Here is a 25,657-nt window from a genome sequence, read left to right as displayed (position 1 = left end):
CAGAGACATGCCACAACAAATACTGCTCTAAATGGCACAGGATCTCAGGCAAGGCAGGGTGAGTGAGTGAGTGACAAGAGCTGTAAAGTTGTTCTCCAGAGGCACATCCTACAGACATGCTACATTCATTACCACAGATCTCATTCTGAGTGCTTTTGAATCTGTTTGGAGCCTGTGAAGTGAGGCAGCTGTTCTGGGCTGACCTGTCTCCTATCCCATATAGCGCATATCCTGGACTACATTGTTGTGTCTGGCAGCTGCCACTCCCTGTCTGGCGACTCTCTCTCTCTGCCTGCTGCCTGCCCCTGCCACTGGCTTTCGCTGCTTCTGTTTGTTTTCCTTCCTTTTCCCCCTCCCCCCAAGGTTGAACCGGCTCCGGACCTGACCTGACCTGAGAAGCTGGAGAAGTCCTGGGTCTGCAAGAGAAGCTGAGTACCCTCCCCCACAGTAACGCAGTTTCTTTCCCACTTTTTGGTGTTGGGGAGTGTTCTTTTTCATTGTCAATAAACCAGTTTTTTCCAATTTCCTCCAAGGAAACCCAGGGCTGGGGGGGGAAGGGGTGGTGGAGGTTTTGGTTTAGGGGACTCCTTTTAGAGGTTCTTCCCTAATTTATTCCAAACCAGGACATTTCTTGGTGCGTTGGCCGGGAAAGAGGCCAGAGAAAGTGGAAAAAAACTTAATAATAATATTGGTGGTTCTAATTGTTTTGTGGGTGTATTGAGATGGTTTTTTCTGGATTCATAATGTCATTCGGGGTGAAAGCCTGCCAATATTTCTGGTCCCCAGGGGTTTCTGAGGTTTTAATACCTCTGTGGTACCTAGGGTTATTCCCTTACATAGAAAAAGCTCTGGTATTGCTACTAATACATAGTTTTTGGGGCCGTGGGGCACTAACCCGAATATTCATTGGGCTGGGCTTGCTTGTGATGCTTTATAGAAGGGCTGTTAAAATGCTTAAATCTGTTCCAGAAGTGTATAGTTCGTTGTTATGGTGGTGCATTCAGTTTGTTAGGGGAGAAGCAGGGGGACAGTTTTTTCAGCCTCTGTCTTCCCTCTTCTCCTTTGAATTTTTTACATCTCTATTAGAAAATGTTCAGTTTCCCCTGAGTGTTAAAGAGACCATCTTTCTGGCATTTAATTTAGTAAATTTTCTCTATACTGTCTGCAGTTTATGTAAAATGAAAGCTGAGATTTCTAAAAGGGCTAATGAGACTCCTAATTTAGGGGTAAAGCCAACAAAGAGAAATCTTCAGTGGAGTGGGAAATGGGAAGATACAGGCCAAATTTTAAAGGAATTTTCTGATCCTATAGTCTGGGACTTCCCATCTGAACAAATTCAGAACCCAGCTGAGGTGGCGAAGTATTTGAAAGAGAAGTGCTGTGGTAATACTAAGGAGAAAAGGATTATTGCAGTGAGCTGGGCCCTGGCACATGTTTACCGTACTCTGCTAGATACTGAAGGACAGCAGATAAAAGAACGGGAACAGGGAGATAAGCTAGTTACCACCCCAGTCACTCAGGCTGCAGCTAATATCCTGGGCTCCAGGCCAACAGCTAAACCAGACAGGGAGTCTAAGACACTGACAGTTGCCGGGGCAAAGAGAGCACGAAAGACTGATCGACCAGTAGAGGATGATGATGATGAAGGTGAAGGGCCCTCAAGGCCTCCCGAGGACACCCAATCAGAAGCTGGACAAACTGACCTAAAATCAGAAGCTGAACCAACTGACACCCGATTGGGAGCCGGATCAACTGGCCTAAGATCAAATGTCCAACCAGCTGGCACAAGATCAGGACCCACTATTGATGCTTTTTCCCTGAAGGACCTCCGAGGTTTGAGAAAGGATTACACCCGACGACCAGATGAGTCTATAATTAGTTGGTTAGTCCGTCTCTGGGATGCTGCAGGCGAAGCTACAATTCTGGATGGCACTGAAGCAAGGCATTTGGGCTCCCTGTCACATGATCCAGTTATTGACCAAGGAATGATGAGGGTGGCTACCCCTTGCAGTCTCTGGGAACGAGTCCTGGGAAGTGTGGCACAAAGATACCTGTGTGCAGACGATCTCTACATGCAGCAGACCCAGTGGAAGACCATAGAACAAGGGATTCAATGCTTGAGAGAAATGGCAGTGGCAGAGATTATCTTCTCAGATGACCTAAACACTAAGAACCCAGATTTGGTACTATGTACACCCATGATGTGGCGAAAACTTGTACGACTTGGACCATCTGAATACGCTTCTGCTCTAGCAATAATGAAGCAGGAGGAGACACACGAAATCGTGCTCGATATGGCAAGGAAGCTTCGAGCATATGCTGATTCAGTACATGGCTCAACTCACGCCAGGATTGCAGCTGTGGAAACACGACTGCAGAAATTGGAAGATAAATTAGAAGCAAATCACAAAAAGCTCAGGGAAGAGATTAGGGAGGACTTCCTCCAAATTTCAGCCATTCAAATTAGAGGCCCTGGTGTTCAACGCGGGCGTACCTCTGTTGGGGAGAGAAGGCGCACTCCGAGAACCGAGTTGTGGGTCTTCTTGTGTGAAGCTGGGGAGGACATGAGGAGGTGGGATGGAAAACCCACTGCTGCTCTGGCACAACGGGTGCGTAAATTGAAAGAAGGTAGGATTCAAAGAGGAAGTCCTACTAAACAGAGAGCAGCACCAGTTGTCTGCAGCCGGGACGATGATGATGATATGTCTGATCCCCTGGAGGGAACCTGTAGGACATATGCCCAAGGAAAGAAAGATAATCAGGCTTAGAGGGGCCCTGCCTCTAGCCAGGTAGAGGTTGGGGAGAATCGTGTGTTTTGGACTGTGTGGATTCGATGGCCTGGCACATCGGCGCCACAGAGACGTGAGGCTTTGGTGGACACTGGATCACAATGTACTTTGGTGCCATCGGAACATGTGGGGGCAGAACCAATTTCCATTGCTGGGGTGACAGGGGGAGTACAAGAGTTGACTTTGTTGGAGGTTGAGGTGAGCCTGACTGGAAAGGACTGGCAGAGACACCTGATTGTGACCGGCCCAGAGGCCCCATGTATTCTGGGCATAGATTTTCTTCGGAATGGGTATTTCAAAGAACCAAAGGGATTCAGATGGGCATTTGGGATAGCAGCTGTAGAGACAGAGGGTGTTAAACAACTGAACACCTTGTCTGGACTATCGGATGACCCATCTGCTGTAGGACTGCTGAAGGTGGAAGACCAACAGGTGCCAATTGCCACTTCCATAGTGCATTGACGACAAGGTTTTGAACCAGCTCCAGACCTGACCTGCCCTGAGAAGTTAGAGAAGTCCTGGATCTGCAAGAGAAGCTGAGTACCCTCCCCCACAGTAATGTGGTTCCTTTCCCACTTTTTGGTGTTGAGGAGTGTTCTTTTTCATTGTCAATAAACCGTTTTTTTCCACTTTTCCTCCAAGGTATTCTCCTTCCCGAACCCAGGGCTGGGGGGAGGGGGGGGAGGGGTGGTGGAGGTTTTGATTCAGGGGACTCCTTTTAGAGGTTCTTCCCTAATTTATTCCAAACCAGGACAGCAGTGAAGATCAGATCATTGATCAGACCCATCCCTTCACTGGCCAAGAGTGTTCTGTCAAGGGAAAGTTCAGGATGTGCTTCAGATATTGTGTGGCCTGGTGGAGAAAAACAGCCCACACTCCTTCCCAAAGGAGAGCAGCTCTCGTCCAAGAGAAGGGCTATGAAATCTACTACCAGGGTAGCATAAATGCCTTAAATCGCCAGCTGTGCCCATTCAGCAGGGAGAGACAGAGCACATAAATCTTCAAAGGCTCACTTTCAGTAGCCAAGGACCTCTCTTGTGGTGGCATTTCATGTGCCTTTGATCAAACACATCATTTGGATTAGTCTAAAGGGATGTGTAGTGTCTCTGTCCTGCCAGCTGGCTCGGCCCCTGGCTCAGGCTAGTCATAGCATCACAAAGAGACCAGGCCAGACCTTCTGTGCTTGTTTGGGTGACAGAATAGCCAGGCCAGGAGAGGACACTCAGTGGCTGGTGAGCTGACATGGGTCTGAGGAGGGTTGGCAGTCCTAAAATATTCCACAGCTGCCATTAAGCAAGTTGATACAGATCTTTTGTGAGTCAAAGGCCTCTTGGGGTTCCTGCAATAAGTGGCCACATCATTTCTGCCACTGCAAAACTGTGGTTAGAGCAGGGGTATCTGCACTGTTGGCTGGGCTTGGGACCAAGACCAGTCTGGAGGAGTGAGCACCAGCACTCTCGTGGCCCCAGGATTATCCCCTTAATGACTTTGACCTGCCTTGGTACAGACAAAGCAGAGACCACCACAGCACTGAATGTCTGAAGGTGTTCCATGGTCAGAGCAGGGCAGAGAATGTGAACAGTCAGCAGCAAGGCCAGAAATGCACACATTTAGGAGATCAGAGCAGTTCATCCACCTCAATGGATGTGACAACAGAGTCAACAACAACTTGGAGAGAGACACTTAGTTTGCCTTTTTCCACCTGCCATGCTCTGCCCGTAACACAAGCTGTTTTTCATGCAATAATTGCCCACTAGGTGCAAATTACCCAATTACACGCTTAATTTGCTTTGGCTGATGCTCACCAGTGGCAACAAGGGTTCACCAGCACCAGTACTCCAGTTCCATCAGCCTGCCAACACAGCTTTGGTGATGAAACAGTCCCAGACTTGGACAGCAGTGGGATGAATTTCCAAGGTCGGGAGCATTGGCAAGGGGCTGAACAAACACTACAGGCAAACGCCTGAGCCTGTAGACTTTCAAACCAGATCAGCAGGAGCTTGAGGCAGAGGTGACAGTGTTCTGCAGCAACACTCAAAGCCAGGGAATAGGATCAGTGTCACCAGAAATACTGGTGCCTCAATTTGACACTCTCCATTCCTTCCTACTTTCCCTGCTCTGTAGGTTTACCACTTTTTTTGTTGTTGTTTGTTTGTTTTGTTTTTTGTTTGGTTTTTTGTTGTTGTTGTTGTTTTGTGGGTTTTTTTGGTTTTGGTTTTTTGGGTTTTTGTGCCTCTTGCTTGGTGAGGATGAAGTGGACACAGAAGGAAGACAGGCAGCCCACAGCAGCTTCATATGTCTCTACTTTCTGCTGCTGACAGGAATCAGACAAAGGGAAAACCCTTCTGTCCTCTCAGCTTCCCTTCCCAGTACTTCACAGAGCCAACCCTTTCAGAGAAGAGAGACAGATGTGACAAAACAGGAGGCTTTTTCTTTGGATCTGGGCAGACTGTCACTCTCAGAGGATTAGGAACACACACAATGCTGAAGTAATTAAAGCAGAAAACCCTGGAACTGAAACTAAGACCTAAAGTGAGGGAGGGGGAACACCTGTCTTCACTCTGAATAAGTGGGTGAATTATCAGCACAGGTACAGCTACACAAATAACTCTTTGCTTCAGTCTCAGTCACAAACATGGAACTAGGAGGGATGACCTCTGATGTGCTCATCTCCAGCCACACACTGCAACTTCAGTGCAGGTCATCACCACTCAGCCGCAGAGCCATGGAAACATTTAGGTTGAAAAGCCCTCTGAAACCATCCCATCCAACATTCTCCAGCATTTCTAGGGCCACCACTGAACCATGTCCCCAAGTGCCACATCCCTATGGCTTTTAAATCCCTCCAGGGGTGGGGACTCCACCCTTGTCCTGGCTAGCCTTTTTGTGAAAAAATTTCCCTAATATCCAGTCTAAACATCCACTGGGGCACTCCCTCAATCATTCATCACAAATCACTGCAGAAATTTCTTAGGGAAGAAGGAGAAATGTCATTATTTGCAGCCTTTAAAATTACTAGTACTGAAACCAGTATTTGATAAATATGTATGGCATCTTGGTTTTGGTATTGGACCAGAAGCAGACTTCCATACTGAAATCTTACATATTATTTAAGCATAGACAAGGGATAAAAGGTCACAGAGTCTGTGGATCATATAGCCACAGATGATGTTTTTACAATTTTTTTCCATGATTCAAATAGTTGTAAATCTTTTCAGCTATACATTATCAACTCTGTATTTTAAACACTAAAATGCTTCATTCCAATAGCCATGGTCCAAGAAGAAAATCAGTCCACAGATAAAACTCAAAGAATCTGTAGTTTTGCTCTGATTTACCAGATATTTTTCTAGGAGATGCTGCAGTAAAACATTAAAGAGGAAGAGGATCATACTGGTGTTAACTGCAGCTATTCTTAACATGAATCATTTATGCTTCACTGTAACAAGATGTTTTTAACATGGATTTCACTTTAATCTTTTACTTCAATCCACTGAGTCCCACTGTGCCATGAGTGGTGAAATGCTTTAAAAGAGTCACACCACCAAAAACTTTACATCACAAACAGATGAAATCAAACTGCATACAGGGGAGGGACAGAAAAGGCACATATCACAGATGTGATAGGGACGACAGGTCTCTTACTTGCTGCTTCTACCACCTTTACCCTCAGGTTTCTCAGCTGTTGGTGGCATGAATTATGTTTTACAGCTACTAAGGACAGTTTGCAAAGTAATCAGACACTGGTCCTGATGTTCCTGCTAAAGGATGACATGCAGAGGGGATGGGGCAAGGATCTAAGTGCGTATTTGAAAAATTAACACCCTTGGCTGAGTATCAAGAGGTCCAAACAACCATAAATATGAGCTGGATACTCTCAGAGCCTCCTCCAAAAAACCCAGGAATACAGAAATGTCCATCTTCACAAACACTGTAAACGGCCGGAAGAAAGGGATCAAAAAGCAGCGAACACGTTTCACAATACCACATCTCAAGTTCCTCTTCTAGATTTTCCTCAGTTTCAGAAGGGACCGGGGGTCGCAGGAGCAGGGGTGAAGCGCCGAGGGGAGCCGTGCCATTCCCCCTGGGGGTGGGCGCTGGCTCTGGGCACAGGGAGGGCGGCAGCAGCGGCTCAGCAGCACCTTCTGCTGGCTCCGGGAGCGCTCCAGCCACTGCCTGCAGCGGGAATCACGGAATGCTTCCCGAGGGAGGCGCCCGAAACACCATCCTGTCCCTCCGTGGGCCACTAGTCCAGGCTGCTCCAAGCCGCGTTCGAGCTGTCAGTGAGTCCTGCGGGTGCTGCTGTCGCTGTCACCATCCAGGAGGGAGGCAGCGGGGCCCTACTGCAGCACCCCAGACAAGGTGAGGTTATTCAGGCACACACCGTTCCTCCCCGCCTCTGGCCTGAAGCAAAGGCAGCAAACCTCAAGCTGAACCCAGACAGGGAATTCATGCCTCAAGGTTGTTAAAGTTAGCCACAAGATCGCCATAAGGGAGATGACGAGGGGGGACACACCATCTGCTCCCCACAGGCCCCGAGCTCTGCAGATGAGCAAACTGCAAGGTATATCTGATAAAGCTAAACACAGAAGGAAAGCAGTAAGCATTTGCATAGGGATGATGGGCAAAAAGCTGGAATTCATCTAAATTCGAAGGAGGGAATGACTCATCACTCCTCGGGGTGAGTGTGAACAGAGCAGGGTGCCAGTGTACACAAACCACTCACCCACCAGTGAACCTCGGCACAAGTGTCTTCAAAAGAAGAGTGTTTTGGGGTTTTATCAATACCTAGAGGTGACAACAAGGGGTAAAGCACAGTTGGTTTGAAGGCTCCAGGTTCAGGAGAAGGAGCTACATTAAGCTAGGATAGTAAGAGTCTTGCTTGTCACAAGCTCAGGCAGATTGCAAGGATTTCCTCTAGGCTGGTATGTGGGTAGCAAAAGCCATCCACTCTTGTCCCATCACACACATGGTGTGGATGTTTGCAGCTCCAGTCTGCAGCTCCCTCTCTTTAGCTGGAAAATGGTAAATACTGTGATTCTTTCTGGTGTAATTTTCATATGACTGACCGCAGAACTATTAATACCTGAACCCAGAGCCAGTTCAGCTAAACAACTCATTTCCTCCAAGGAGAAGAAAACCACAACTTCTTCTACCCCTGGAAAAACCTTTTCTGACTGCAAGACCAGCAGCTCAGATGTAATGAGATGGTTCTGGTTTGCTAACGCCTCTCAGGGGAGAACATCGAGCAGCATGAGAGAGCTCAGCTTGGTTCTCCTGTGCCTCCTTCACATCTCCAGGAAGGGTGAGTTCTGAGCTTGCTGTCAGCCCCTGTCTGATCACAGGTTCTCTTCTCACTCTAGTCCAAGTGCCAGGGAACTGCCTGCTACAACAAACTCTCCAAGAATCGCACTCTCCATCACGTTGCTTAACAGTATCCTGAAATTCCAAGTGCACATGACAACCCTAGGAAAACTCAGGCTTAGCGATTGTTAGAGAAGTCATAAGGCTGAGGAGGTCTTTGCATTTTTCTGCTTTCCTAACTTGAGCAGAAAGTTCATCTAACTTTTCCCCCAGCTTTGTCAGGTGGCTACAGTGTTTCCATCATCGCTCTGCTTCACATTCCTTAGGAGTTATTATGCAACAGACACAATATTTTCCAGTTCCAGTGGGCTCTTAAGCTCACTTTTAACTTCAAATATGCACTTAAATTCCGTTAAACTCCACTGGATTTGCTTAGCTTCACTGCCAAACAGCATTTGCCAGAACAAGGATAGTCGCTGAGCTGGTCCCCAGCTCTTGCTGTTATCTTCATGACCTTTCCCACTGACAACCAGCAATAACACTGACCTCACAACTCGTTTTGGGAGTTACCTTCTGTAAGGTGTGCAGGCTATTTGCCTCTCTCTTTCTTGTGAGAGCTTCAGTTCCAGGAGCAAATGGAGGCTGGATATTAACAAAAGGAATGTGAAAGACCTACCATGCTGAGGCTGTAGCATTAAGGGTAAATTACACACAGAAAGTTGACAGCTCACTCCACTTATAACTAGGCAAACTGTGTTTCCATGGAAATGGGTGGAGATGCTAACATTAAAAGCACTTATATTTAAGATTATTTTTTATCTGGAAGGCAAGGAGGGGGCTTACATGCTTTAAAAACAAAGTGTTCTTTGTTTAAGATTGAAAACAAAAAAAAAAGAAAAGCTAATCAAAGGGGTGGCAGAGAGACGCAAGTCATACTCAAAAGCACACAATGTACAGTTGTCCTAAACTAAGGGTTACATTGACCTGCTGCAAAATAACTAAAACAAGAGCAAATAAGCTAGAAAGCAATAGCAGTTACTGCTTTCAGTGCCAGGTCCTTGTGTTCAAAGCCCATGAGCTTCATGAAGCTCCTGCAGTGCTGTAGCATTGTTTGTTAGATTATCTGGGCTGCAAAAGGTGCCCATACCGTTATTGTGTATGACAGGGTAGCACAACTCCAAATCTCAGTAATCAAAATAACTGGCTTGGAGCTGACTCCATGTAAATATCTGAACAGAGAACTGGCCCTAGGATGGCCTTTGTCCATTGTGTAACACAACAGGCTAATTCAAGCTGCACTGCCACTGAGATATTTGTCAACTGTTATGGGCCACAGATACAGAAACAAAAAACAAATCTTATCTTTGAGTTCTACAGGACTAATCTGACAGCTGAATGCCCATATGGCGAAGCCAACAAGACCAGGCATGAGTGGAACTTTGCTTATGGGTGCTTTTATATTTTACAGGTATTCTAAGCTATTGAGAGCCCCTGATCTAATGAAGTGAGTTTCATAAGACAGGAATGTAGGCACAGATGTTTCTGAAGCCACAATCTGCTGCCACAGCTGTTGATAGCAGCGGAACAGATAGACATGTCTATGTATTAAACTAAAAGAGAGGAGATTTAGATCAGATGTTAGGAAGAAATTCCTGGCTGATAGGGTGGGGAGGCCCTGGCACAAGTTGCCCAGAGAAGCTGTGGCTGCCCCTGGATCCCTAGAAGTGTCCAAAGCAAGGTTGGATGGGGCTTGGAGCAACCTGGGATACTAGAAGGTGTCCCTGCCCATGGCAGGGGGTGGAATTAAATGAATTTTAAGGCCCCTTCCAGCCAACCATTCTGCAATTCCATGATCCCTTCTTGCTTGTAGGTGTGCAGTGCAATGGCTGGTCTGTCCACGTCCCATCTGATGTTACTGGAGAGCTTGGGAAGATGGTTATCCTGCCCTGCACCTTCACACACCCATACAAAACATTTGATCGGGCCCTCACAGCCATCTGGAGGATCAAGGAGCCTTACAATGGCACAGTAATCTTCAAGTGTGTGAGCCAGAGCAGCACAGAGCTCTGCAAGACTGCCATCAGCCACAAGAACAAGTACAAACTGCTGGGCAACCCCCGGCACAAGGACCTGTCCATCAGGGTTGACAACCTGACCTGGAGCGACAGCGAGAGGTACTTCTGCCGGGTGGAGCTAGCCGGAGATATCCAGGACAAGTATGAGAGCAGGAATGGGATAAAGCTGCATGTGATTGGTAAGAGGGCATGAGAGGCAAAGCCACCTTTCTAGGGAAGAGCCACAGGGTGTGGGAAATGACAAATGGTAGCAGAAGTTTGCCTGAGACGGTTTTCCAAAGGGTTGGGTTTTCTTTCTCAGTTATAACAGGGAAAATTCATTGTCCTCCTCAGTCTTCCAGCATGAGACAGTGAGCACAATGCAGGGAAGGGAATAGGAACAAAACTGGTAAGGAAATGGTGAGGCTCTGGCAGTTGGAGTGAGAGCCCACCAAAAGCTGTGCAACCCACTTTGTCCGTTCAGCACAGGATCAAGGCAGGCAGCAAAGGCAAGCTGGGGTCACAGACATCCTCCCCATTAGAACCTGAACTGGGCACCCCAGGTGCTGAGAACAAGTTCACAGGTGTTAGCAGAACAGGGCGTAGGTGGTAACGAGATTGGAAAGACAAGATACCTGGTACCCAGGTGCCATAAGTACAAAATCCTCTGGAGCATGAAACACTATTTTTTTTCCTGGAAAACCAACTTGTAGCAACAAATGTCAAATGCTAATCCCATTTCCCAGGGCAAGCTCACAGACCAAGGGGGAGCTAGGAGACACAGGAGGCCTCAGAAGCAGACTCAGATCTTATCCAGGCCATGAGGTTGGATGATTTTCCTTTTGAGAGGGAAGTTCCTTATGCCTGCTGCACAGTGTGGGTGTCCAGATGGGACTTGAGGATGAGTTTGGCTGTTTCTTGAGAAGTTATGCACAGCTGAGGCTCTTCTTCAGTTGCACAGCTCTTGAACACCCACATGCAGCAGGACCAGAACAGGATGGCAGCAAGACTTGTCTCTCAGGGGCTGCCTATATTTTAACACTAGAGGAATTATAACACACAGAGAAACAGTACCCTGCTTGGGAATGGGCCCTGGACACTGTGATTGTGATTGGGAGGGGTTAACTAATGCTTAAAAGGTTTATTTAAATACCAAAACACAAGACCCATGACACACAACCTCACATTCCTCTTGCACTACATGGACAAAGGGGAAGACATGTAGTAGGTGGTGACAAACTCTATTTTTGTCATCTAGTCTGAAAAAAATGAATTACTGTTCTTCCTCTTTGAAGACCCTCATTTAGTGCCCTTTGCTTTCTGTAACACCTTTTTGAACACCTCCAGGGATGACGGCTCTACCATCTCCCTGGGCAGCCCCTTCCAATCACCCTTTCTGTGAAGAAATTTCTCCTAATGTCCCACTTGAAAGTGACCTGGCAACTCTGGGGCTGGAAAAAAAAAATAACCAAAAATAGGTTATGGCAAGAAGCAGATTTTTTTCCCTATAACTAACCTGCCAAATCTGTCAAGTCTCAGGCACTGAGTAAAGGACTCACAAAAACAGGTCCATCCACATGTGCTCTGGAAGTCACAGATCAAAGGAACAGCCACAAAATGCTTGTGCAGAACACTCTGGGTGACATGTCCTGGACGTTGTGGAGATGCAGCCCAGTCCAAAAAGGTCACCAGCTGTACCTGTGCCTACAATGGTGGGTGGCACTTCTCTGCCTTCTGCTGCGAAGGGCACAACAGCTGAAGTTGACCAAAGTTCAGAAAAATATGTGAGCCGTTACTCGGATAAAACAAAGAGAGTACACATCCTTGCATTCAGACTTTGCTAGGTGAATCCTTTTGCCCCTCTATCCAACATAGGCTGAGTGAGGAAATCTAGGAGAAGAAAGTGCCAAGAAAAACAAGGAAAGAGAGGGCTGATCCCAACATCCATAGATTTATTAAATCATTTCTGTTGAAGAGAATCTTTAGAGCTCATCTTGCCTAAGCCCCCTGCCATGGGCAGGGGCACCTTCCACTATACCAGGTTGCTCCAAGCCCTGTCCAGCCTGGCCTTGGACACTTCCAGGATGGGGCAGCCACAGCTGCTCTGGGCAACCCCCTTTTCAAAAAAATTCCTCCTTACATAAAATCTAAATCTCTACTTTTTTAGTTTTGAAACACCAACCCTTGACATGTCACAAGTCCTGCTAAGAAATTTATCCCATTTAGAGCCCCTTTAGGCCCTGTCAGGGGCTCTGAGGTCTCCCTGGAGCCTTCTCTTGTGCAGCTGAACACCTCCAGATCTCCCAGCCTGGCTCCAGAGCAGAGGGGCTCAAGCCCTGGGAGCATTCCTGGGCCCTCCTCTGGACTCGCTCCAGCAGCTCCACATCCTTGTGCTGTTGGAGCCAGGGCTGGAGCAGCTCTGCAGGTGGGGCTCACCTGAGTACAGGGGCAGAGGGGCAGAATCCCCTCTCCTCTGCTGCCCATGCTGTGGGCTCACCTCAGGGCATGAGGGGTTCAGGGCTGGGGCAGGTCCAGCTCTCACTCACCAGTGTCCAACTTTACCCTGACAGAACAATGCTGAGGGTCCACCAAAGACCAAAACTTCATTCCAGATGTTCTGCACCAGTTCTGCCTTAGCAGCCTGACCCACTTTTCCCTCCCCTGTTGCAATTCCCACAGCAGCTCCCAGGATCATTAACATCACGGTCAGCTCTAGCAAGGACCACACCTTCCAGGCTCGGTGCACGGCCGAAGGGGAGCCAGCGCCTGCCCTGACCTGGACCGGGCCCCCTTACAGCAACCTGAGCTTCACCAGCAGCTCCAGCCACCGTGTCACCAAGGAGCTGCGGTCCCTGACCCACGACGGGAAATACACCTGCACTGCTGTCAATAGCCACGGCAGGGCAGAGGGCGCTGTCTACTTTTACAAATTCAGAGCTCCCAACAGCTCCTCCTTCATGATCCTGATTTTTGTGCCACTGGGGATCAAGGTGGTTATTTTGCTGGTGATACTGAGCTTCACCGTTTTCTCCAAAGAAGGTCAGTGTCCTGACTTCCTGCCATCCGACTGGCAACCAGGGATGGATGCGCAGACAAGTCAGGCAGGAGGGGACTGGGTTTGTTTGGGAGGAAGGAGTGTTAATGATTTTATGAGTTTTCTGCCCTAGGAGAAGGACAATTCTAGCAGGAAACATAAGAAGAGCCAAGAGCTCTTGGCTGGCTGGTCACAGCCTGCTGACAGAGGGGCCTTTGGAAATTGAGAGGGAGCAGGGGTTTCCCTGTGCCCAGGAAGAAATATTAATAAACCAACAGAGGGGAAATTAGTGGAGAACCCACTGCGTGCATAATGAGATTTTTTTTTTTTTTTTTTGCCTTGAAGCACGCTAATTACTATCTCTTCCCCTGTAGCCCACAGCCAGGATTAACCTTTGCTGCATCCCACACAAATGTAATCTGGGATGGGCATTCCCATTTTACAGGCTGCCCCTGTCAGCCTCCCAGGGCTTCACTACCCAGTACTTTCCTAGCATTTGTGAAATCCCACCTTCCAGCCATGCCCAGGCTGTGAGATCAGGGAGTGCCCAGCTTACAGAAGATGAGAATCAGTCCCATGGACTGAGGGATATGACATCCCAAGCAGCCAGTAGGTCACTGGTCCCCAGCAAACCAGTGCGGCTGAGTGGTGGCATTGGTAGGAGGGCACTGAGAAGAATGAGATGTCACATCACTGTGACTCATCTGTAGGGACAGTCTGATGTCACACTCATGGAAACACTTGCCTTGAACAGCAGTTGTCAGACCAACCAAAAATATATTCCTTATATTTTTATATTCTATTCTGGTGCCTAATTCCCAAGCACACAGAGAGGGCCACGTGCCTGACATCAGGGCTTCTTCCCAATCACGGGCGTGTCACACCCTTCATTGCAGCTTCCCAGCAGCTCTAGGTCACTCCTGGCTCCCCAGCCCACCCTGATCTCATTGCTAACCCACATCATCATTTCCACTTCACAGGTCCCCCCTCTGCTCCACCAAGCCTGGCCAGGTAAGGATGTCTTGCCTTCTACTCATGTTATACTGCACAGAGTGAGGATGGCCAAGGTGAGAAATGCAGTGTCCTTGGTCCTGGTAACAATTTTCTGGCCTCAGAGCAGGCTGCTGTGGCAAGGAGAGGGATGAGCTGATGGCCAGGTGAGTCAGTGTGAGGGAACAAGGATTGGACACTGCTGGGAGGAGGTTCTGGCTTTGGGACAGCTGAGAGGAGATCCCAGTGGAGTTAGGACAAGGGACTGGGCAGCAGTTTGGAGAGACCATAGCACATGGCTGCTGTACCAGCAAAAGGCTGACAGAAATTTACATGTGCCACAAGCCCAGAGCATGGCTGGAAGGCTGCAGGCAGGCTGGGAGAGCTGGGGGTGTTCAGCTGCACAAGAGAAGGCTCCAGGGAGACCTCAGAGCCCCTGACAGGGCCTAAAGGGGCTCCAGGAGAGCTGGAGAAGGACCTGGGACAAGGCATGGAGGGACAGGACACAGGGAATGGCTTCCCAATGCCAGAGGGCAGGGTTAGATGGGATATTGGGAAGGAATTCCTGGCTGTGAGGGTGGGGAGGCACTGGTTTCCCAGAGCAGCTGTGGCTGCCCCTGGATCCTTGGCAGTGTCCAAGGCTAGGCTGGATGGGGCTTGGAACAACCTGGGATAGTGGAAAGTGTCCCTGCCCATGGCAGGGGGGTAGAATGGGATAAGGTTTAAGGTTCCTCCCAACACAAACCATTCCATGGTTCTGTGATGCCACATGAAACCAGCAATGGATCATCCACACAAGGGAAAGGTCAGGGATGAGGTCTGTGCTGACACTGTGAAACAAAAATCTTCCCTCTGCACCACAGTTTGTAATGGAGCAGAAAAAGTTGCCACACCAAAGCTGATGAGCTCAGCCAAGTGTGCAGGGAAGGTATGGATATAGCAAACAGGGCAGCTCAGGTGTGACAGGGCCTGATTGTTGGGCTGGCACCCACACCATGCTCCCATAAACCACTGGCATTTCCCAATACCCAGCACAACACTGATCTTGGACATTCCTGACAGCTGGGGTGGCCAAACTTTTGGGATGGGAAATAATAAACAAACAAACAAACAAACAAACAAAAAAAAAAAAAAAAAAAAAAAAAAAAGAAACCCACCAAAACCAACCCTTCATCTAATGCTAAAGAAGACCTATCTGAGGTCAAGGATAATTACATCTGCACAGGGCTGCTTCCTTTCAAGATGAGTCATTTCTTTGTGATACCTCCTTCCTAAGTTACCCCACATCTCCTTTCCTGACCTTTCCCAACAATAATCACTATTTCAGCACAACAGTCATATGTACATGGCCAAAAAACCAAGGAATTTAATCCTACAGTCAAATCTGTAATTACTTTTAAAAAAGCATAAAAAAGCTGTTTTTCTGATTTATCAGGGTTTATCAGGGTCTAAACCACTTTGTACCCTTGGTTATATTTGCATAGATACCTCACAGATAAGAGGGCTTAAAGCCAACACTTACTTGAGAAGATCCTCCTCAGGAGAGGTTTATCACAACCTCACGAGGCTCTGGGCAGGACAGTAGCACAGTGGATGCTAAAGGTTCAGGAGATTGCTCTGCATGCTTTAAGATATAAAAGCTTTGAAGTGTAAAAGAGTAGTTGTAGCTCAGTCCCCTAAGAACTACGGTGAAGGAAAAGAGGATGTGTCTTGAAGTGTGGCAGATGCTTCTTCTGACATTCACTGGAGCCACTGGCAAAGCCCAGAGCAGCCTGAAATGTGCCCTCACCTTTCCGACGTCTCCTCCTGCCAGGCCACAGCTTCCGGAGTGCACCTACGAGAACTTTGACCACAGACACGGCGGCAGACAGTCCCTGCCCACAGGAGGGGCAGCGCCGAGGCGCAGCTGAGGGGCCAGGCAGGACCCATCCCCACGGATGTCCTTCTCTAGGGAGCACAGAACCAGCCTTGGCTGAGGCACAGGACATCAGTCCAGCCTCGGGGGGCTGGAACTGCATGATCTCTAAGATCCCTTCCACAATGCTATGAGTTCCAGCCCTGTTTCTCCTCATAAGTGAGAGCAACCTTTATGAGAAAAAGAGAAGGAGTGATGGAGCTGGAAGAGCAAAGCATGGTCAGTTTTAACCTATCCATGTGTTTTCAGCCCGTATCAGATATTTAGCAAGCAGGCAATAGTGTAAAATTGCCTCACAGCTTTTTGCTTTGGTATTTTTCAAACATCACTCTGAAAAGCCGTTTTCACCACTCCACTTCTCCAACCACATCCAAGTGGGCTACAGACATGACAGAAATCCTAGCTGTGGCAAAACACTACTGGAATTTCTGATGGGGTTTGTTCCTTTTTTTTAATTATTGTTATTCCTAAATGCCCAGGAGAGTTTATTTTAGAGTTTAAAGGAAATCTTAATTCTAAAGAGGCATCCAAGAAAAAAGGAAGACATTTTCCAAAAACTGGTAAAGCTGAAAGCAGGACATGAGAAGTCTAAACTAGTCTGTGTTCTACCTCTGCTTCAGCTTCTAGTGCCCAGAAACTCAAAGAGCTTTGTGATAAACGTACTGTGAAAATGTTCCAATACACTATATTGTTGGTTTGGGGGTTTTAAGATAAAGAAATTATTTCTAAACCATTTCCACTCCTGTGTTACACAGAGGAATTTTTTTATGGTCTGACTACCCATTTCTTAAATTGCTTTCTTCTGAGATGAAGTCACTACTACAAAATCACAAAGGCCACAAAGTCACGAAGGCCAACCACAGACAAGTCTCTAAACCAACTGTAAACATTTTCCAAGATCAGGTGAACAGATCCAGCTTATGGTATAGGGCAATGTGGGTCAACCTGGAGTCCTGGAGAGGCGGGCAGATGCCCAGGATAGGGCTGGAGACAGCAACAGGTTGGCTTAGATGAGGAGGAGGAGGAGAAAGAAGAAAGAGCAGGTGGCTTGAACTTAGTTTCACATTTATAAGGCTGGATTTGATGCTCTGTGTAACCATCCCAGTGCAGCAGCTCCAAATTGCTCCCCAAACAATCCTGCTCCTGCTAACAACCACCAGACTGCCACTGAAATACTACTAAGCTTGCAAGCTTGACTGCAGGCTGAGATTCATTATTTTAAAATTCACCTCTTCATAATATCTGCAGTAGGAAAGCAAAGCAGAATTTTAAATTACTTGGCCAAAATAAGGGAAAAAAATGCAAGGATACAACTGAACCTGATCTACTAAATCCCTGCTTAAATCTGAGCAGTGACAAAGCCAGATCTAATAAAAACAAGAGATGCAAAGAGAAAAGGGAAGTTACAGCAGACAGTGTGTAATAGACCTGTTAAGCTGACTTTCACAGGCATCACAGGGGAAAGAGACCTCAGAGATATCAGCTGGACAAAATGAATTGGATTTCTGAGCCCTTACAATTTACAGACATAGAGTAATGAGAACTCACTTCTACCTGTGCATGGCATTGAGGCTTGGCATTCTGCATTTTTTCTCTCAAAAATTATATTTCTTTAACTGAAGTAGTTTGGTGTTGCTTCATGTGGCAGTGTTCATTGTGTCCAGGGAAGTGCAGGCGCCAGCAGGGAAACAGACGAGCCAAGTCTCTTTGTTAAGCAGGAGAGTCCATTTTATTTCCTCCTCCCATCCCAAGCCAGGGAGGTAGGAGAAGGTGAAGAGAGGGTGAGGGGTGAGAGGTGAGAGAGAGAACCCCACTCCTGTCTCCCCTGAAGTCGCGGCTCCGGGGGCGGGCAAAGGGCAGGTGAGGGCATTGACCTGAAGCCCATGGGGACACACCGAGGGGGAAGGAACCACAAGGCCAAGGTCATTGAGCGGGGACAGAACTGACCAAACCACTGTGCACAGGGCACACTGGAAGCATCCCCTCAGGCAGAACGGGTAGCTAGGGTCTGTCTTGCCAATGGCAGACGCTGGGTATTACATTGAGTAGTGGCTGAAAACACTACACAGTTTGGGTCCAAATAGAAGCATCACACCTCATGTCCCAAAACCAACTCACTCCCCCTGGTCTTCTTGGGACACTCAAAACAGTATAAACTGGAGGGACACAAAAACACAGCAGGGCACCAACCAGGACATTTCTGGTATTGAACTTATCTGGGAGACAGAGGGAATGCTGAAGTCCCTCCAGTAAAACTAGAAGGAATAAAGTCAATCTGTTGGGCAGCACTGGGAAAATTAGGCCCCAAGTTCTGGAGTTCACATGTGCACAGAGAACTGCAATACAGGTTCAGAATTCAGCCACTGCCATGCAGATCATGAAGCCAGAAGACTGGTCTGTAGGTGACACATACAGCAATTACGTGTTATCTGATGTAGATCCTTCTACCAAGTTGAAAATATCACAGTGTCTATTGCCAATTGCTTGATTTTCCATTTTTATTTTGCATGCTCTTTGCAGACAGAGCATGTTATAAATACAACATCTGTAAAAACTCAAAACTGAAACAATTCCTCATTTTGAAAGTGCATGTCAAACACATTTCTGACTTCTTCACATTTATATGCAACTGATCAATAACACCGAACCTAATAAACCCAGTGCTTTTAAGTCTTTGGGGGGAAAAGCAACAGAATGTATTCCTCCAGACATGAATTTTCCAAAAGAGTCTGTTAAAAACCATGCTGCATTGGTATCTGGTTACTATACAGAGGGATGTGCATATATATATGTTCATTTATAGGCTCGCAGATAGAGCAAAGAACTCTAAGACCACATTAAAATGATGGTGATCTAATGACCCAGCTGGCATAATTAGCAGAATCTCCCAAGAAGGAAAAGGTGATCTGTTCTCTAGCACCAGAACCACGGTTTAAGAGCAACAGCTCAGAGCATCATTGACCGAACAGTAGGTAGCACATTTCTATCCCCTATTGACCAGAACTCATGTTTTAACGTGCAACCATATCAAAAACACAAAGGCACAATTAATGGAGGAAGAGAAAAAGCGATCAGTTCCTTCACAGAGCTGTAGGGACTGGGACTGCAGGACCTTGGGCCAGCTCAAACAGATAAGTGATTAAAGGGACATCAAACAAGCACCAGGAAAAATTTGCCTTCTGCTTCTCCTAAACGAAAGTGCATCTTATGATCAGACAAGGCAACAAAAGCAGTGATCATTCAGCTGAAACAACAGATTTACAGGCTCATGGTTCATGCTTTGGCAACAGAATTTTAACAAGTGATCACCAAATTTAATACCACAAAAATACCTCTTCACAGTGTCATCTAAAATCCTGTCATTTCATGTCCAGCCAGGCAGAAGAAAATAAGCTTACGTGGTGGTGGTTAAACATTTCCTAAACAACCAGACTTAGGAATTAGGGAATCTTATTTAACATGATAACAACTGACTGTTCCACTCTCAGACATTGGAGATCCAGAAAATATGTCTCTGGATTTAAATCCCCTTGAACTTGGCTGGAAGTTACTTGCATTTAATCAAGCAATATAGATGCAGACACATTAATATTTAGAAAACAATGTTCTTAGTTCCCATTTTTGTTGGTATTTACAGAAGTAGGTAAAGATTGTAGGCATGCCTCTAAACTATGGATTTCTGTGGGATAGCAAAAAAAGTCAAGATTTAAAATACCAAACTTTCAAATACAGGGATTTCACAAAAATTGCTAGACACACACTCATCAGGTAACACTCAAAGGTATCCTGGTATCCTGGTTAAGAAAGTCAAACTTCTTTTACACACAATCCTCCACTCACTTTTGAACTGGCCTGAGTGATGACACACTGGAAAATAAAAAAATGCACCAAACAAAACTTCAGACACTACAGGATGAGCTGTGCTGACTAGTGATTTGTACACCTATCCCCAGGCACCCTTCTCTCCAAAGAGCACCACACACAGAAGATACACAAGTGCTTTCAGTCAAAAAAGAAAAAAAACCAAACAAAACAAAACCAAAACACAAACCAGTAAGCAATTCCACAGGCCAAAAAATCAAAGGGAAAGCAAGAAAACCTTGAATTGGAGAAAACTTGACAGTGTGAATTTCTTATTCACAGATCTGACTTAATTAAAGCCAAACTCTGAAGGTAAAAATCATTTGTGCAATAAGGACACTGTTTGTAAACCAGAGCCACCACTGGCTCTGCGCACCTTCCCAGCGCTGTTACCGAATGCTGTCCAAAAAATGCACTTCTGGGTACAGCGTGTTCACCAGGAGGGACAGCAGGTTATTGGCATCCTGAAGGCAGTGCTCCGAGTGCCTGATGAACAGAGACGCCTGGGAGAGCTGCTCTTGGTAATCCATGTATTGTTTGTTGGATGACATGGCTTCGAGAGCACTCAGAGCCTACAGGGAAAAGGGAAAATTCTGTTAGTTTTGTGTATTTTGGTCCATAGCACAACACCATCTGCACAATTCCCCTAAAGGATCTTCACCTACTACAGAACCCAGAGTACTCAGAACAAAACAGTTGCAAACTACCATACCATAACAGTGTTTCAAGTCAACTTGTATTTTTCAAGCTGTTTTCTTCCCAAGATCAACACAAAAACTATCCTATTAATGCTTCCTAGGATTCTGTAACCCAAATATTGTCAAATATCTATTCATGAATTCAAGACATTGTTTCACAGAAATTATGTCAAACTATAAGCTACAACACATCACTTTAGGTTGTTCTTATGAATATATTGACTTTCATAAAAGTATTGTTTTGCTCCCACTAGTAGTCTTAAAGTTATATATTAACTATCAAGTTAAAAATTATATATAGAGAAGTCTGTGTTGGCAGGACTAGCATGGGTAAATGTAGAAAATACTTCTGAACAAGTTTTGTTCCAAGTTTTGTTCTTTTCTTAGAGAAACAAGCTGTACCAAGTTACTTTGCTTTGGTTTCTACCCAGCTCCTCCTTCCTCTTCTCAAGCGCTTACTGAAAGAACACCATAGTCAGTGCACATGCTAAAGGGGGAATGTTTATTTGTCACAGGGCTTTTAAGCCCTGACCTCACATAAACAAATATCAGTGTGAATGTAGCCCTGCTTTATCACTGAAAAGCAGTGTAAACCACAGCAGCACTGTATTTTCCTGTTTCTTTTTAATTCCTTCTACCTGCTATGCTCCAAATTCTCTGAAGTCAGGCTTTACAGACATAAGTTCATTTACCCCTTTTAAATGTGTAAGATTCAAAAAAGTTGCCTTCATATTAATGCAAAACACTATATAAAGTTTTACCCATGATCACTTTAGGACAGAGTCACACAGTCTTGCCGCGAAAGTTTAGCAACACAGTGAGAGCAGGATTTACCTTGAAGAAATCCTTGCAATGACTCTTACAAAGTTCACCCCAAAAGCTAAACAAGCATGCAGAGAGGGCATGTCAAGCAGCCAGAGATGGGCACAGCTCACCTGCTGAGCCTTCTGAGACAGCCTGGGCTCTGAGCCGGCCTTGAGGCGCACCTGGCTCTCTGCAGGGATCTGCACCAGGAGGAAGGCAGACAAACTGCGGGCAACCACCCGGAACCTGTGCAGGGAGAGCACAGAGGAGACAGGGTGACACCAGATCTCAGAGTCTCAACAGCAGACAGATTGTAACATCTATCCACGAGGCATACGAACAACGTAAAGGCTTGAAAGGAACTATTGTGATGCATTAGAAACCACTTCAGTATCACAGAATCCCAGAATGGTTTGGGTTGGAAGGGACCTTAAAGTTCATTTTGATCTACGCCCTGCCATGGGCAGGAACACCTTCCACATGACCAAACTACTCCAAGTTCCATGCAACATGGTCTTGAACACTTCCAGGGATGGAAGGGGATCCCAGCTTCTCTGGGTATACACACAGTAGGACAGAACACATAATAAATGCTATATAATACCTTTCTAGGAAATACTGCATCTGTTTCAAGCCTAGCTGAAATACTCCTCATGTCATATCTGAAATACTGCTCAGGTAACACAATGTAAAATGTTCATATCACCCAAATCAAGGGACGAATTGAATGATACCAAGAATTCAGGGCAATTTGAACAGTACTGCATCACAGAAGGTCCTTATAAACACGAAGTTATGTTTAGGTGCAGGGTTGAATTGTTGTTCCACAAACACTCATGCATTTTTTTCCTCAGCATTCTTTCCAGAGTGAACTTGATTTTGACACCTAACAGTCAAACTTGGTGTCCCTGTTTAGAAGGCAGAGTGAATCACAAGCAAGCACATGCTCCTTTGTGCATATCTTAACATTTCCAATACTTCAAGGTTAGGACAGAAATTGCAATGTGTCTGTTTTATACAAAATCTTGGGAAGTCAACTGAAATAGTTTTCTTTGGACAGGTGGAAGTACCTTCCTCTAACAAACAGTCTGCCTACAGTCAAACTTTGCTTGAGGTAGACACTAAGTATGATTTAGAACAGCATTTTCTTTCCTTTTTCACCACAACCTTGGCAGAGGTTCATACTTGCTTCATAACCTAATTAACACACCTGCTGTACTATTTCTGTGATAGACCCAAAAAACATTACAGATCTGGGGGCAGTGTGGATTCGGATCATCTTTTAACACTGCACTGGATGCAGACTAGGCATTCTGGACCCAGGCTGCAGTTTTTTTAACACCATGACTGGAACCAATAATTCACCACAGCTTCAGCCCTCACCTGGGTGACAAAGGAGACCTCCTGCCTAACCCAATAGCACCAAGTATTCCAGAAGTGAGTCTCTCTTCAGCCAGCTGGCTCTGCCGGCCCTGGATGGACAGCAGCGTCCGGATGACAGATTCAATCAGAACGGGGTCATCTTGCTCCAGCTGCACCAAGGATAACTGCATGGCTTTATGCCACCAGAGAAACAGCTTTGCTTCTTCCTTTGCTGAACTTTAGGTAAAAATTGAAGAAAAACATAAGAGAAAATAAAAATTACAGGGTCAGATATATAGGTTAAGAAGTTTACATCCCTTCCCATTAGGTCCATGAAAAATTCAGCTTGTTAATTATTAACAGCTGATTTTATCACGAGGATAGCGTAACTATACTACCCCACCAGCTATTATAGTGCCATGACTGCTGCTGTTACGGATTTGATCCACCAGCTAGCAGGTTTTAAGGGCGTGTACCAGGACAAAGAACAGTGCTTCCTTTTAAGCTTTACAACTGGAAAAAAAAATGACACTGCAGTTGTAAGTGGATTTAAACTTGCCTAAGACTTGGTACAAAAAGAATGAAGCTGTATCTCTATTCATTTTTTTTTCTTTTTTTTACTTAACCAATAAGACATTTTAGGAAGCACTGGATGTTGTCACCACAACAATTTAAATATTTAATATGATCTTTGAAAAAAGGAAACATTGAAGCTTTTTGTTGAGTAAAGCCCAAAGTGAAGTTCCTCCTATGCTATTTTTAATCCTTCCCCAAACAGTTGGCAGTTTAGGTTAACAAGCCCAGATTTTCCACAGCAAGCACCAGCACGAGGCTCCTGCATCAGAGTATCCTCACATTACTCCTCCCAGTCATTTCCCATTGCAGGCAACCTCAGATCTGATGTTTACAGCAAAGTTTAAGCTGTTTTATATGGTGGCTTTGCTGTCTCTTCATACCTTGGCAATGAAATCACTACAGTACCTACCACAGTGAAAGTATTTTTTGAATTTCAAGAAACAGTGGGAACATTTTTCCAAATTGTTCTTTTACAGAAGATATGAACATTATCAACATTAACAGGGAAAAATAACAGTCAGGTTTGCTAAATCCTGGCAATTTCAGCAGCAAGTCTAACTCCAGTTGTTACATACATAAAATATTTTTATTTTGACCCCAAAGCTATGCATCCTTTACCCTCAGAACCCAGTTATCTAACATAACAATATCAGCAATTACAGCAATACAGGCCACTAACCCTGGGCATCCCATCAGATCAAATGGTTCCAGGTTTGGCACAGAGCTGCTGCACAGTCCCCATCCAGCAGCTTTTAGCACCAGGTCTCTCAGAGTACCACAGAGAACATTCAGCATGTAACTCATCCCACCTTGTGGACACGCTGGGAAGTGGAACCCAGAATGATTCAGGATTTGCTGCAAGTCATTTTAACGGAACACAAATCTAGGCCGTCATTGAAACCAAGCTTGTCTGACTGAAAAATGACTGAAACTCGCTGATTTTCTAGCAGATTAAACTCCTTCTTCCATTTAACAACTACTTTCTGTTGGCACTGCAGATGGATAGACCCTGTATTAGTAAACACAGGACAGGCCATTTCATCCAGCACTCTGTTGAAATTAACTTAATTAACCAGGGCTACCTAATTATACCAGCTATACAACTCCAAATAAACTTTAATCTAAATAATAACAATAATCCAAAAGTCCAGGCACATCAGAAGCTTCAAGTGTCATACCTGGGGTACACTTGCTCCAGCCATTTGCTGATGGTCAGCAGGATTTTCATTTCATTGGTAAGGGTTTGGTCAGTGTTCAGGCATTGCAGCAAGTAGACATAGAGGGTCAAGTAACTTCCTAAAGACAGGCACTCCTGCAGGAATTCTTCCATGGTTAGCTCAGGAACTTGGAGGGAAGCAAGTATTGGACCCCAGCCTAACTCCTGGTGGTGAGGGGAATCTTTGAAGAAAGCAGAAGGAAAGAACAAAAAGCAGGTGAGAAAGCAGCACTTGGTAAAACCTAAGGACCAGGACAACTAGTTAAGAGAATCTGGGCTGGTTTAGCTGTTTTTCAGGTAATCAGCATGTCATGCAACTCTGATGAAGACAACAGAAAAATTCCACTATTACAGGGCACCTCCTTAAGGTCAAGGTAGGATATTTTCCCAGCATTTCCCATGACTAAAATTTGAACATTTTAGCCATGGAATTAGAAGTATTTCCCTCAAGTGTACTGAAATCTTCCACACAGTCAAAGAAATGAAAATGTAATTCCACAAGGATTATGTAAACAGAAAAAAGAATAAAAGAAGAGAAAAAATCATGCACACCACACTTCTGGAGTTTTACCAAACCAGAGTATTTTCTTCTTAAATTAGTCTACAGAACACTAGAGAAGGGGAAAAATGCCTTTGGTTCTCTTGGGGTGATTTTTTAAAATAAAATCCTCTGCTTTAGCTGGAAAAATGGTAACAGTACACAAAGCAAATCAGTTTCCACAGAGACAAGTATGGATATTAAGAAAACACACAATTAGTGCAATTGTAAGACCCAAACCACAATCACAGAATCCCAGAATGGTTTGGGTTGAAAGGGACATAAAAGACCATCTTATACCGCTCCCTGCCATGGGCAGGGACACTATCCAAGATTGCTCTGAGCCCCGTCCAACCTGGCCTTGGACATTTCCAGGGACAGAAAACCCACAGCTTCTCTGGGCAACCCTTGCCAGGGCCTCACCACTCTCACATCGAAAAACTTCTCTCTCATACCCCATCTCATGACAGTACCATTTCCCCACTGCAGAGGGGCTGGAACAAGGTGATCTTTAAT

General features: G+C 45.7%; 2 protein-coding genes across 2 annotated transcripts in view; one reads left to right on the top strand and one right to left on the bottom strand.

The window, feature by feature from the left end:
• Nucleotides 1-2,126: 2,126 nt before the first annotated feature.
• Nucleotides 2,127-16,081, top strand: SIGLEC15 (sialic acid binding Ig like lectin 15). Its single transcript, XM_066339574.1, is given in 8 exon segments — nucleotides 2,127-2,327; nucleotides 7,040-7,123; nucleotides 7,126-7,151; nucleotides 7,886-8,094; nucleotides 9,964-10,347; nucleotides 12,827-13,186; nucleotides 14,162-14,192; nucleotides 15,985-16,081. Coding segments are annotated over 8 exon segments (1,392 nt in total).
• A 2,485-nt stretch (nucleotides 16,082-18,566) lies between these two features.
• The window catches only part of EPG5 (ectopic P-granules 5 autophagy tethering factor), a 55,480-nt gene continuing 48,389 nt past the window's right edge, over nucleotides 18,567-25,657 (bottom strand). Inside the window, exons 41-44 of the mRNA XM_066339155.1 lie at nucleotides 24,566-24,785; nucleotides 22,833-23,048; nucleotides 21,581-21,695; nucleotides 18,567-20,519 (exon numbers count right to left, since the gene is read on the bottom strand). Coding sequence (XP_066195252.1) covers nucleotides 20,337-20,519; nucleotides 21,581-21,695; nucleotides 22,833-23,048; nucleotides 24,566-24,785 — 734 coding nt within the window. The 3' untranslated portion in view covers nucleotides 18,567-20,336. The remainder of the gene's footprint in view (nucleotides 20,520-21,580; nucleotides 21,696-22,832; nucleotides 23,049-24,565; nucleotides 24,786-25,657) is intronic.

Source organism: Sylvia atricapilla, chromosome Z (genome assembly GCF_009819655.1).
Source record: "Sylvia atricapilla isolate bSylAtr1 chromosome Z, bSylAtr1.pri, whole genome shotgun sequence".
NCBI lineage: Eukaryota > Metazoa > Chordata > Aves > Passeriformes > Sylviidae > Sylvia > Sylvia atricapilla.
Note: the sequence above shows the minus strand (reverse complement) of the source record. Positions and strands in the feature narration are given on the sequence as shown.